We start from the raw sequence: 14122 nt of genomic DNA, 5'->3' as shown, positions 1-14122 counted from the left end.
TTCATAATTTTATTTTATCATTTTTATTTTATTTTATTTATTTATTTATTTTTTTAGTAGTCTCCACTCCCAGTGTAGAGCCCAACACCAGCTTGAACTCACGACCCTGAGGTGAGACCAGTGTCGGCTTCACCGACTGAACTACCCAGAGTCTGATAATGTTGGCTCTGACATCTAGAGCTATGATCCATGTGTAGTGGGTTTTTCTGTATGATGTGAGGAAGGGATCCAACTGAATTATTTTGCATCTGGATATCCAGTTGTCCCAGCATCGTTTATTGAAAAGATGATTCTTTCCCCATTGAGTGATCTTTGGTGCACTTGTCAAAAACCAGGCGGCTGTAACTGTGAGGGTTTACTCCGGACCCTCTGTTCTGTTCCATCGATCCCCAGGTCTTTCTCATGCCAGGGCCACATTATCTTATTACAGTGGCTTTGCAGCAAGTTGGAAATCAGGAAGTTGAGAGTCGTCCATGTTTTCCTTTTGAAGATTCTTGGGCTATTCTGTACGAATTGTAGGATCAGTTTGTTAATTCCTGCAGAAAAACAAAAAGAACCAACAAAACCAAAAAACCAAAAAGCAGCTTGGATTTTGATAGGGATTGCGTTGAATCTGTGGGTATTTAGGGGAATATCTCCATCTTAATAATGTTAAATCATCCAATTCATGAACAGAGAATGTTCCACCAGTTATTTAAGTTTTTTAATTTCTTACATTCCCACAATGTTTGGCAGCATTCAGTTTACAATAAGTCTTACACTCCTTCTGTTAAATTTCTTCCTAAATATTTCTTCCTCTTGCTGTTATAATGGGGCTGTTTTCCTAATGTGATGTATAGAGTTTCATTTCTGGTATGTAGGAACACAATTGATTTTTTTTTTTTTTTTGTATATTGTTCTTGTCTCTTGCCACACGGATGAACTAGATTATGGGTTCAAATAGTTTTGTTTTGTTTTTGTGTGTGTGGATTCCCGTCTGTTTTCTGTATATGAGAACATAACACTGATGAATAGAGAGAGTCACTTCTTCTCTTACAACCGGGATGCATGATACTCCTTTTCTTCGCCTAATTGCTCTGGCCAGAACCGCCAGTAAAATATTGAATCAAAGCGCAGAGAGCAGATAGCTTTGTCTTGTTCCTGATCCCAAGGGTAAACCATCCTGTCTTTTATCAAGTCAATGTTAGATTTGAATTTCTCATAGTTGCCGTAACAAGATGGAGGGAGTTCCCTTCTGTTCCTAGTTTGTTGAATGGTTTCGTCATGAAAGAGCATTACATTTTGTTAAATGCTGTTTCTACACCTACCCAGTCCCACTTGCAGTGTTTATCTTCCGTTCTATCAATATGCGACGTTACACTGATTGATGATCCTAGGTCAGACCAGCCTGGCATTCCTGGGACACATGTCATGTGGTCATTGCATACAATCTTTTTATACGTTGCTGGACTTGTCTTGCCAATGTTTCTTGGAGCATCTCTGTACCGACATTCGTAAAGATTCATAGTGTTTGCTAACGATTTCAGGATTTTTGCACTAATATTCTTAAGACAGATTGGTCTTTGGTTTTTGAAATTTTGCTCTATCTTTATAAAATTCAATGTCAGTGTCACACCACCTTTTTCTAAATTGAAAATTTCTACTTTTTCCATACCCTGGAACTGTTAAGATGACATTGGAGGGGGCGCCTCGGGGGCTCAGTGGGTTAAAGCCGCTGCCTTCAGCTCAGGTCATGGTCCTGGGGTCCTGGGATTGAGTCCTGCATCGGACTCTCTGCTCAGCAGGGAGCCTGCTTCCCCCGCTCTCGGTGCCTGCCTCTCTGCCTGCTTGTGATCTCTGTCTGTCAAATAAAGAAATGAAATCTTTAAAATAAAATAAAATAAAATGGCACTGAAATGACTTGTTCCCTAAAATCGTGTTCAAATTCCTTGTGAAGTCACATGGTGTGGTGCTATTTGGGAATGGAATAGAACTATCTATTTAGGAACCTCATTATTGTCATTATTATTGGTAATTGGGTCATTTTCTTTTTTCTGTGTCTTCTGGGGTCACGATCCATAATTTACGTTTTCTTGGAATTTGTCTCATCCCAGTTTGCATTCTTGCCTGCGTGGAGGCGATCGAATCGTCCGCGGGGCTTCCGCTCGTTGTCTCTGCTGATAGTTCTCTGTCTGGAGTTTCTTATCTGTAGGTGTGCGCCTGTGTGTTCCCTTTTTTCCCCTGTGTGCGCCTTACCTGCCCTTTTCCCTGCGGAGCCCTGTTGGCTGCACCGTTCTTGGAGTTGCCCGTGACCCTTCCTGCCAGTCGGTGCCCCCTCTCCCCTTCCGTAGGTTCAGCCGCGCATGGCGGCCCGAAGGCTCTCTGCCCCGCTCCGGCCGTGCCCTTTGATGATCTCTTCGAGGCCAACCTTGTCTTTGCATCTGGCTCTTGACCCAAACAAGCCCTGATGGTTTCCCGGCTGCCGCATGAGGACGGACCAGAAGGGGCAAGAAAGGAGGTGTGTGGGGGTCTGCGAGGGAGTGTGCCCTGGGCGTGGGTCCAGGACTTGGGGTCAGACCGTGCAGCTCACACGTCACCGTTTACTGCTCCGCACTACTGCGAGGGTCACAGGACTCAGGAAAGGCTCAAAACTGAAGACAGTTGAGCTGGTTGTTCAGTCCCCCAGCGTCACCTCCAGCCGCGGTCAGGTCAGCTCCAGCCGCGGTCAGGTCACCTCCAGCCGCGGTCAGGTCACCTCCAGCCGTGGTCAGGTCACCTCCAGCAGCGGTCAGGTCACCTCCAGCCGCGGTCAGGTCAGCTCCAGCCGCGGTCAGGTCAGCTCCAGCCGCGGTCAGGTCACCTCCAGCCGTGGTCAGGTCACCTCCAGCCGCGGTCAGGTCACCTCCAGCCGTGGTCAGGTCAGCTCCAGCCGCGGTCAGGTCACCTCCAGCCGCGGTCAGGTCAGCTCCAGCCGCGGTCAGGTCACCTCCAGCCGCGGTCAGGTCACCTCCAGCCGCGGTCAGGTCACTTCCAGCAGCGCAGCAGTCAGGTCAGCTCCAGCCGCAGTCAGGTCACCTCCAGCCGCGGTCAGGTCAGCTCCAGCCGCGGTCAGGTCACCTCCAGCCGCGGTCAGGTCACCTCCAGCCGCGGTCAGGTCACTTCCAGCAGCGCAGCAGTCAGGTCACCTCCAGCCGCGGTCAGGTCACCTCCAGCCGCGGTGAGGTCACCTCCAGCCGCGGTGAGGTCACCTCCAGCCGCGGTCAGGTCAGCTCCAGCCGCGGTCAGGTCACCTCCAGCCGCGGTCAGGTCACCTCCAGCCGCGGTCTGGTCAGCTCCAGCCGCGGTCATGTCACCTCCAGCCGCGGTCAGGTCACCTCCAGCCGCCGTCAGATCAGCTCCAGCCGCGGTCAGGTCAGCTCCAGCCGCGGTCAGGTCTCCACGAGCAGAGAAAGAGACGGTTCTAGAGACGGTTCTAAAGGCACCAAGAAGGACAAGGGTACGCAGCTCGGCAGGACACGCCCCCAGCTGGCCTCGCTCCTGGCCCTGCGTGCAGAGGCTGGGGACAACGGTTGCCGGTGCTGGATGCAGCCAGCGGGTCCAGCCGGCGCTGCAGAGTCCCGGACAAGGGGCCGGGACCCAGGCTGCTGACCTTCGGAGGGGGGATGGCCAGGAACCCCCCTTCCCCCAGATGCTAGAAGAAGGGAGAATCCAACGAGTGGGTTTTGCGCTGTTGGCTTAGTTTTTCGGCCATCCTGTATGCCGTCTCTTTTAGGAAATAGAATGTTCTGGAGAGTAATGGCCCCAGGCATCATCCTAGTCACGTGGCCTTTAAGCGGCTCAGCAGAGATGGCTGAGGGGGAGGCCGGAGGGGTCCGCCAGCTGCCCAGGACCCTGCACGGATGAGGCCGCGTTCCTCAGAGCTCTGCCTCGGATGCCTCCCGTCCCTTGCCAAACGGCTCCCACTGAGGGCTCTGGGTCTCCACACCGATGCCTCACCCCTGCCCTGTGCCAGTAAGGAAACTGAGGGGCCAGCTGGGGTCCGCAGCAGGTGCAGGGCTGAGCCAAGAAACCCCGTGTCCTGCCTGCCTCCCCTCCGCCCGCCCCGAGGCGTGCAGGTCAGGTGCGGCCCCGCACAAGCAGGCACAGACGTCCCCTTTCAGGGTTTGCCAGTGTAAACGAACACGCAGAAGCGGAGCCCAATGCAAACAAGATGCCCCATGCGCGACTCAGCCCCTCTCCGAACCAGGGGGCGCAGTTCCTAACCCGGGGACCCCTCTGCCCCAGGGCCCTTCCCACATGCTTCTGGGCCAGCCCCATCTCCCTGCCATGCCTCTGTCTACTCTGTTGTCCTGACCCAACTGCATGTAGCTGGGGTCCGTCTTGAGGAGGCTGCTGGGCATCTGGGCGAGGGGCTCACAGTGTACGGTCAGCCAGACCCAGAAACCAGCACGATTCGGAGAGGCGAGGGCCCCCCAGGAGCCGGGTGCCCCGGGAGTTCTCACACACACACAGGAGTCATGCCCTGGACTCTTTCCAAGTGCCGGGTCCTAGAATGAACAGCAGCTGCCCTGGGAGCCGGCAGGGAGACAGGCCCCGGAACCGGCTTCCTGGGGTCTCACTGAGAAAGGGCTTTGTTTCCCAACTCCTGGCTTCGACCTCCGCCTGTCGGGTGTCCCCTCCCTGACATCCTCAAGCGCAGATATCCCGTGAGGCTAACATGAGTTGGATTTCAGAGTCCTGCTCTAGCCAGGTGCTTCCAGGGTCCCGGAGGGGCCCCGAGCATGGCATTCCCAAGGTTACAGGGTTTTTTTTGTTTTTTTTTAATGAGCTTTGCCAAAAAAAAAAAAAAAAAAAAAAAGCAATGTTTATGTGGTGGACACCCTCTCGGGTGACAGGGAGAGATGGGGCCCCACTGAGTCACATTCTGCTGATCCTTTGAGCCTGGGCGAGTCCTGGGGCCTACTTGCAGCCCACAGAAGTGGCAGACGGGATGTGACATCACGGCTGTGAGTGCGGAGCAGGATAGGGCAAAGGCAGAGGGACTTCGCGGATATCATTAAAATCCCTAATCTGTCGACTTTGGGTTCATCCAGGAGTCAGCCAGCGTGGGCCTGACCTAATCAGGCGAACTGCAAAAGAGGCCCAAGGCCCCCACCCCACCCCACCCGGCAAGTCAGAGACTCTGCGCCTTGCTGGCTCTCGGGAAGCAAGCTGCCAGGCGTTCCAGAGGTGCCGGCTCCTGAGCTCTGCTCACACCTCGAGGCAGCTCGGGGACCGCTCCTCCCTGAGGCCAGACAGACGGCAGACGGGTCGCGCCCTCTTCCCCTACAACGCTGCTCCTTCTCCCCCTGCATGAGCATCACACAGGCGCCTGTGCCTTTCTCGCCCCTTCCGGCCACGGGGTAACCTTACTCCACTGCCCTGGAGACTCCCTTCCGTCGGGTCTGGTCTGTTGTGGGGGTCCCGCCGCTGCTGCTGGCTCAGCCCTCGCCCCGTACTCAACCCCACAGAGAGGGAGCTGCTGGGCCAACATTCTGGAAGAGTGGGCACAGCTTCCTCTCCGTATCCTGGGGTGGCTGCCACAAAGGGGCACAGACGGGGGCTCACAGCCACACGAGCTGCCTCCCTCCCAGCCCGGGGGCCAGGGTCTGAGATCAAGGTGTGTTCAAACTTCCAACAGGATTGCACTCTCTCCAGAGGCCCCGCCAGGGGTCCTTCCTGCCTCTTCCAGCCTCTGGGGCCCCAGGAGTCCCCCCAGCCTCTGCCTCCGTGGTCACATGGCCCGTCCTCGGTCCCCCCTCCTTTCCCTTGTAAGGACACAGTCTTTGGATTTAACACCGTCCCCCCAAACATCCAGGAGGAGTCAGCTCTCTGTTCTCAGTTGAGTCATACCTGCAAAGACCTTCCCCCCCATAAGGCCCTGCCTGCAGGTTACGAGGCTTAGGATGAGGACTGTTCTTTGGGGGGTCACCGCCCTTCAATCCACTCCGACCCCCTCAGACTCCTGTCCACACGTAAACAGGAGGCCTGCAGCAGGGCGTGATGGGGGAGGCAGAGTGGCCAAGAGCAGGAACAGGTCCCGAAGGAGAGGCTGCCAGGGTAGCATCTCCGCGGGCTCACACGTAAGTCCGGACCGGGTGGCTGGGAAGGAGGCCGCCCTGGGGCGCTGCGGGCGGAAGGGACCCACAGAGGCAGGCTGGGGCGAGAGCGGAGGGCTAGCGTGCCTGGGGGGAGGCGGATGACAGGGAGGCCGTGGGGACACTCCCCCAGAAGAAGAGACACTCCCCCAGGTGCTGGGGGGCGAGGACGGGCTCCCAGGGGCCTGAGCCTGTGCAGGGAAGGTCCGCCCGCCTCCGCCGGACGCAGGAGACTCCGGAGTCCGGGTGCTGACTGCCTTGTTTCTGCTCGACGTGAGGACCGGACATGCCGGGGGCCTGGGGAGGTCAGCAGGGTCTTCTCTTTCTGTCCAGAACTGCTCTGAGGGTGGCAAAATGATGTGGGAGGGAGGCCTCTCGGAAGTGACAGAGCAGAGGCCGGCGGGGGGCGTCTGGAGGAAGCTGGGAAGAAAGTTCCGGGCAGAAGGGCTGTGAGGTAGGGATGGGGTGGGTGGGGCTGCCACATGGAGGGAGGCCCGGTGGTGGCCAGCAGGAGAGGCAGGGACTCGGTGAACAGAGTCCCTCCAGGGGCCGGATCCCCGCTCCTGACTCTCCATCCAACACATGCCCCCCTTGAGCAAGCCGACCGCAGCCGGGGAGCCTGAGGTGCATCTGGACAGGGCAGAGGTGTGACCCTGGGGGACAGGTCTGACAGCAAACCCCACCGCACTGGCCAGCCACAGACTCAGGAGCAACCCAGCTGTGTGCGAGTGGGGTCGTCCCCAAGAGACCCCAGGCCGGGGAAGACGGAGGCTGGCCCCCGAGGGCTGCACGGAACCAGGACGCTCATGGCTGCGCCTCCAGTTCCCCAGGATTGCGAAATGGTCACAAAGCACGGGCTCTGGAGGCCAAGACGGTGGTTCAAGTGCCCGCTCCCCTGAATTACCAGCCGGCAACCTGGGGTGCTCCTCCCATGTTTCTGAATCTCGACTTCTCCTCAACGAGGGGTCAGAGTTGGGGGCTCTGGGGCTTGCCTCCCTGGGTCCTGGACGGTGACCTTGGACCATTGAGGTGCACCTGCCCCCGACAACGAGGGGCTTTGTTTCCCCAGATGAGAACTTGGCTGACTGTGGCCATGACCATCAGCTCAGAGCCGTGAGAGGACCGTTGCTATTCATGACCCAAACGTTCGTGGCTTCGCACATTAAAGGCTTATTTCCAGTTCAGTGCAGGTTGGCAGCAGGAACTGCGGGCAGAGTCTACTCCAGGAGTTCATTCGGAGACCCAGGCTCCTTCCGGCTTGTGGTCCTCTTGGGGCTTCAGAATCTTCCTCCAGATGCCCCCGCAGAGTTGCTGACGGGCCAGGCCTGGGGCGTTTCCATGCTCAGGCCACGGCCACACTAAGTGCAAGTAAGACGGGTGTGCAGATCAGCTGTGCATCCAGGAAGAGAGAGGCCAGAGCTGGACGGACCGCCCATCTCACTGCTTTGTTTTCCGCTGCGGCGGGCAGCAAGGAGAGGGTGCGGCGGGCCCGGGGCGGCCTGTCCTGTCTTTGCTGTCATCACCATCCCATGAGAGCCAACTTTGAAATCCCCAAATGAGGCTGCCGGGGTAAGTTCAGACCTCACAGGGCTCCCCACGTCCTTGGCTGTCTGTTGGCTCTCTGTGAGCAAGAGATTTTACTTTCCCGGACTTCTGTGTCTGTCCCCCCGAGGTCTCCTCTAAATCCCTTAATCTTATTATTCCTTTGTAGGGAGGCTCCAAACATTCTTTTCATACTTAAAAAAAAAAAAAAAAAAGACACATTTTTAAAAGAGCATTTTTTTTTGAAACCCCGGATCTCCAGGAGGGTCATTCCCTGTCGGGGAAGGGTTGGGGGGTCCCGCTGGGTGTGAAGAGCATGAAAGCAGTCCTCCAACAGGTCTCCTTAAGGTGGCAGGCTGCTTGCACAACCACAGCCAGAGCAAACGCCTCGTCCCCTCCACGTCCCTTTCCAACCCTGGCCACGGGGCCAGAAGGCAGAACGTTCTCAAACCCGGCTGTGCGTTCAGCTCAGGAGAGGCACTCGCGAACATGCAGACCTCCAGGCCCCGTCTTCGTAGCCCAGATGCCGAATGCTGGGCAAGAACATCGAGGTTCTGAATTTTCAGCAGGTGCTCTCGCGAGGCGCTGCCACTGCCTGGACTCCGGAAAGCCTGGCTGCAGGGGGGAGTCGGGTGAGCCAGAAAGCCCCCTGCCTCCGGGTCGCTGGCCATCTGGCAGGGAGAGTAACACACGGACCCCGGTCAGAAACCTCACCCAGGACCAAGGCCGCCGGTCACCACCCTGGGGGCGTGGCGTGCACGGCACTGGGCCTGGCCACCGGCTTTCGGCCACTGTGTGTGTGTGGGCTCCGGCTGAGGGAAGGGGTCCGAGGACTCCCGAGGTCCGGTTATTCCGTCCCGTCGCCCCGACGCGGTGGGGCCTACAGTACAGACGGTTGGGGCTGCCCTGGGGAGCCCCTCTCTCCCGCCAGCAGAGGCCGAGGAGCAGGTGCCCCCGTGCAGGTCCCTCCCGGAGGCCCTGCTGGTCCCCACGCGCCCTTTTAAAAAGGTGGACGTGAAGTTCACGCGGCGTGACAGGAACCGTGTTGAGGAGAAAATTCAGGCACCTGGTACATTTCCACGGCTAAGCGCCGCCCGTGAGCCAAATTCTAAAATGTTCTCATCACCCCAGAAGGAAACTCTGCCCCCGTTAAGCATTAACTTCCCCTCTCTACCCCCAGCCCTAAATTCTGGCCACCATGGCTCTGCATTCTGTCTCTACAGATTTCCCTAGTCTTGCTCCGTGGCCTCCTGAGTCTGGCTTCTTCCAGGGGTCGTCCCAAGGTAGCGGGTGTCTGTGCTCCTGCCTCCCGTGGCTTCCCACACCCCGACCCCGTCCTCACTGCAGAGCATGGGCTGCCCTGGGGGGTGAGGGAAGTCAGGAGGCAGCTCCCGGCGGGGAGGGGAGGGCACACAGGTAGGACTCGGGCCTGGGGTGGAGGGGGCTGCCGTAAGTCCCAGGCCTTCAAGCCGGCGTCTGCCCACCTCCAGGCGAGCCTCCGGAGCAGGAAACCACAGACTCATCTCAGATGCTCCGGAGGCTGGAAGCAGCAGATGGACCCCTGCGGCCACAAGCACGGGTTCCGCCCCCTCCTCTCCTCCAGCCCCACCAGGTACACGAGCCAGCAACTGGCCTTTTATAAATAACCTCGTTTGGACCATGTTTGGAAGTCGGGGTGGATTGCTCCTCCAGGCCCCACGGATCCGCCAGACCCATTTCCTCCTGCACCAGCCCCGGGCTGGCCAGAGATGCTCGTATGATGTGGGGAGACCATCTTCCCACCAGATGGGGAACTCAGACTTCACCCAATGCCAGCCCATGTTCCTGGGGCGTGGGGTGGTCCCCACCCCCTCCCGGCCCGGCTCCCTTCCTTCCAGGACCCAGCTCGTCCCGGAGCTCCTTACTTCCGCAGCCGCTGTGTCCCGGCGTGGGAGCGCCTGCCCGGGGCCGTCCTGCCCGTGGCTTTGGATGGGCCACTGGTTCCGGCCAGCGAGAGGCGTGACCCCGCACTGGTGGCTGGAGGAAACCGTTTATCATCACGGAAGGATCTGGCTGCTGGCATGTTTATCTAGAGGAAGGAAATGGACTCTTCATCTCCTCCAAGGGGCGTCTGGCCCGGCCCGCCATCCGCTCCGTCCGTGGGGTAACTTTAAATAACGAGTCCCATCTGTCAGTACCTGCTCACTGTCTCCTGCGGGGCTCTCGCTCCTCACTCCCTGGGTGCCGCGCTTTATTGCTGCTTCCTCCTTTAAATAAACCCGGCCATAAATCTGATCCCTGTCAGAGCTGAGCTCAGAAATCTGTCCCAGCAACGCGGGCCAGTAAGGCAAGGCTCTGTCTTCCGGCGGTGTCCAGAGCAGACGGCCCAGGACACCTGGGGGTGAGCGGGGTGCCCTCTGTGGTGCGGGAGGCTGCAGTCCCCCAGGCTCGGGGACCATGTGGTCTGATTTTCCACATTTCCAAGCCAGGGAATGAGTAGTAAAAAATCTCACCTGGCAATCGGCATGGAAATTGCTGGAATGCCATCACACAAATCCAGTAGTCTGTGCCAGTCTGGGGTACCTCTGGCCAACAGGAGTGCTCAGCTAACAGTGCCTCCTGAATTAACAACTGTGACTTTGCACCTCCAGTGTCCTGCCAGGTGAGGTGACCCAGAGGGGAGAGCCTAGGCCGTGCAGCTTCTCTTCCACCTACACATCTACCCATCCATCATCCATCTGTCATCCATCCGTCATCCATCCAAACACCCACTATCCACCACCATCCTCACCATCCATCCATCATCCACCCACCCACCCACCCACACATACATGCATTTTTATCCATCAGGGTTTTATGGCACACCTAGTGTGTCCCAGGCCCTCTGATGCATGTTGTGGAACCAGTGTCTAGGGTAGACCCTGCCCGATACGGGGCTCAGAGAATGGGAGGGGCTCTGAACCAGGAGGTGCCGTACACGAGGAAGGAAAAGCCGAGGGGCCATTGGACAGGGACCTGGGAGAGGCATCATGAGGCAGGGCCGTGTGAGCTGAGCGTGGATGACAGGGCAGCACCCACCCCAGGGTCTCAGAGTTGGGAAGCGCCTCTGCGGGTGTTGAGGAGAACGACCTCGGAGCCTGGGAGGAACAGAGGTGGCAGGGGCGGGGCGCAGAATCGTGAGGCCTGCGGTCAGGGCTGAGATGTGTATATCCCCACCGTCCCCACACCACGGCTGCCCACACGCGGTCCACGAAGGGGTGGTGGGGAGGGCAGGGGCTGGGGGAGAGTCAGGGGAAAATGCCCTCTGGGGTTCACGAATGTGCAGATGTGCTTAAAGTCGCAGGAACCCTGAGGCCCCTGGAGGAAGTATGTTGGAGAAGAGGAGAGGTCTGAAGCTGGGGCCCTGGGAGAGAAAGGGGACAGCAAGAAGCGAAGAGCACCAGCAGCCTGTGGGGTCCCCGAATCCAGCACACCCCATGTTGATCAGGGACTTGTACTGTCCCGGGAACCCGTGATCTGATTCAAATCCTGCTGGGGGGTCCTTCCTTCTCCCAGCTCCATCCCCGGGAGCCAAGGGCAGTACTGCGCTCTGCTGGGGCTCAGGGCAAGTCCCCACTCTTCCCCGGCATTCTTCCCCTTCCACGGCCACTTGGGTTCTCCCACGCCCCTCCCTCATCCCCCACAGGGTTCCATCCGGCCCCTCAGAGCCCCCCACCGTGACTCAGCCAGGCCATGCTCAGCTTCACCACCCTATGCTACTCCTACTGTGTACCATGTCCTGTGCACTCCATCCCCCTACCCTGCACACTCCTACACGACCTTCAAGAGCCCCCCCAGCATCGAGCCGTCTGGTTCTCTAAAGGTATAGCGGCAGAGAGGGGAGGTCGTAAGCTCAAGGGCCAGTTTCTCTGGACTTGGGTTTTGATTCTGCCCATCATTGTGTAACCCAGGCCTCAGTTTTCTTTTCTGTAAAATGGGCATGGTAATAGTTCCTACATGTTCATGTTGTTGGGAGAATCCTGCCCATCACGCACAGGAAGCCCCAAGCCAGGGCCAGAACACAGCAGCAACTCAACAGAAGCTGGCTGCTGGGGCTTTCTCTGGGGCCCCAGAACCTTCTGGCCCAGCAGGAGACTCCCCAGACTGTCCTGGGTTGAAGCACTTGCCTCCTTGAGAGGCTTGCAGTCCACAGGGGCAGAGGCAGTACCTGATAGGCCAAGGACACGGACTTGACAGTGTTCCTGGCAGGTGGAGGCCCCAGGTAGAAGTGAAGGTCTCTCAGTCTTAGTCCAAAACAAGGACAGGGCCTGGGGGCATAGGGAGCCAGTGGAAGGTAGTAACTCAGCAAGGGGCATGCAGATCTGTAGAACTCCAGATCTGGAGAACTCCCATCCACCCACCTATCCATCTATCTACCCACCCATCCACCATCCATCCATCCACCTATCCACTCACCCACCCATCCATCCATTCACCCACCTACCAATTCATCCAACCATCCATCAACCCATCCACTCATCCATGGAACCATTCACTCATCCAACCATCCATCCAACCACCCATCCATCCCCTCACCCATCATTCATCCATTCATCTGTCCATTCACCCATCCATCCACCTATCCACTCACCCACCCAACCATCCATCAACCCATCCATAGAACAATCCATTCATCCAACCATCCATCCACCCATCTATCCACGCATCCATCCATCATCTGTCCATCCATCCATCCACCCACCCACCAATTCACCCACCCATCCATCCATCCATCCATCCACCCACCCATCAAACCATCCACTCATCCATCCATCCATCCATCCATCCATCCATCCATGGAGGCACCATTCATGGCCGCCCTGGACATTTCACAGGCCCGGGGAATGATGCCCCAGGGAAGTCCTTGGTTGTGGAGAGAGGGCTGTGGGATGTTTGGGGTGGGTGGGGCAGCCACCAGACTGTGCTCAGGCAGGAAGGGGTGCTCCATCTTGCTGCAGATCTCAGGGGAGGTGGGTCCCTTTCTGTTCCCACCCCACCAATCTCATTAGTGTCCTGGGCCCGCAGGAGCAAAGCACATAAACCAAGTGGCTTAAGCAACAGAAAGTTCTCTCACGGTTCCAGACACGAGTAGTATTAAGGTGAGGGCAGAGCTCTGCTTCCCGAGGACCACCAGAGGGTCTGTCTCCAGCCTCTGCTGACGGCCGTGTCACTGCAGATCTACAGGTGTTCTCCCTCTGTGTGTCCTTCTGTCCCCATACGACCTCTTCTTAACCAATCACATCTGTAACCACCCCTTTTCCAAATAAGGTCCCATTCTGGGGTCCTGAGTGCTAGGACTTTGACAGTGAATCTGGGTGTGGGGGACACAATTTGACTCTAACACCTGCTGAGGCTAAAACTCCTCTTAGCATGAACAGACCCTTTTTGGTCCCTGACTCTGCTCACCCTGAGGTTGGGATGTTGGGATGGGGACAGGGCAGCTGGGTCCTAGTCACCAAGAGCTATGGTATTTGTGGGTTTTTTTCTGTCTTCCAGCACATAGGCCAGCAGGGTTCAGGGTCCCCTATTCCCTACTGCCCTCTGCTGCCCTCAGGCTTTTCCCAGCATCCTCAGTGCCCCCAACTCCGACCTTTGGATGCTGTTCCTAGACCAGTTTCCCTGGGCCTCATTGTTCAGGGTCCCCCACCAACCCCTGCCTGGAGGCCACACAGCTCTGGGAACCTCAAGGGGTCAGGAGTAAGCCCTGAGCCCCAGCTGGCCTGAGGCTGACCTTGGCGGGGTGTGGGGCACATGTGAATCACTTGAACCTTCCTGATGGGCTAGTAGCCCAAACGGAGCCCCTGCGAATGAAGATTTAGCTTTCCACACACCCATTAACTGGAAAGAATTGCTCAAGTCTGAGGCTCACTTTCAAGCCAGGGTGGGGTCGCCCACACCTACTTCCTGCCACACCCACCTATTCCTCAGTCACGGGCACACCTGGAATCCAGCCTCCAGGCCTCTGTCCACGCGGTTCTTGCTGCAGATCTCAGGGGAGGTGGGTCCCTTTCTGTTCCCACCCCACCAATCTCATTAGTGTCCTGGGCCTGCAGGAGCAAAGCACATCCCTCCCTGGGATCCGCTGTCCCACTCTGTCCGGGGCTGAATTCCAGGGTCAGGAAGCCCGGGGACCCCTGTGGTCCTGGAGACAGAGGAGGCCCTGCCTGGGGGCGGGAATGGGGGGGGGGGGTCACTGGCGCCGCTGCCCTCACTGGAAGGCTTGCCTGCAAGACCACAGGACGGGACCACCAGACCCCAGAGGCCACCCGTTGGCCCCACCCGAGAGCCCTCAGCCTCCAGCCCTTCTCCAAGCTCTCAAGGGCCTCCCTGGAATCCGGCTGCTCCCTTTCCCGGCCAGAGTCTGGCCTCTCTCTCCTTCCCCTCAGGCACCCCTACCCCGGTTTTATTTCTTGAGGACAAATACATTCATCTTCTGACAAAGCTGG

General features: G+C 57.7%; 1 protein-coding gene across 1 annotated transcript; it reads right to left on the bottom strand.

Moving 5' to 3' along the window:
- Positions 1-3244: 3244 nt before the first annotated feature.
- Positions 3245-10067, bottom strand: LOC131817029 (uncharacterized). Its single transcript, XM_059150374.1, has 3 exons — positions 9836-10067; positions 9563-9726; positions 3245-8329 (listed from the first exon to the last, which is right to left on the bottom strand). The coding sequence occupies exon 3, from the start codon at positions 7139-7141 to the stop codon at positions 5957-5959; it is 1185 nt and encodes a 394-aa protein (XP_059006357.1). The 5' UTR covers positions 7142-8329; positions 9563-9726; positions 9836-10067; the 3' UTR covers positions 3245-5956.
- Positions 10068-14122: the final 4055 nt, after the last annotated feature.

The sequence above is a fragment of the Mustela lutreola genome, chromosome 1 (assembly GCF_030435805.1).
Source record: "Mustela lutreola isolate mMusLut2 chromosome 1, mMusLut2.pri, whole genome shotgun sequence".
NCBI classification, from domain to species: domain Eukaryota; kingdom Metazoa; phylum Chordata; class Mammalia; order Carnivora; family Mustelidae; genus Mustela; species Mustela lutreola.
The sequence above is the reverse complement of the archived record's forward strand: the minus strand, read 5'-3'. Positions and strand labels throughout refer to the sequence as shown.

What these genes read in the sequence shown, in the direction of transcription:
- LOC131817029 (XM_059150374.1), bottom strand. Translation starts at nt 7,141, where the DNA reads ATGGTCCAAGGTCACCGTCCAGGACCCAGGGAGGCAAGCCCCAGAGCC.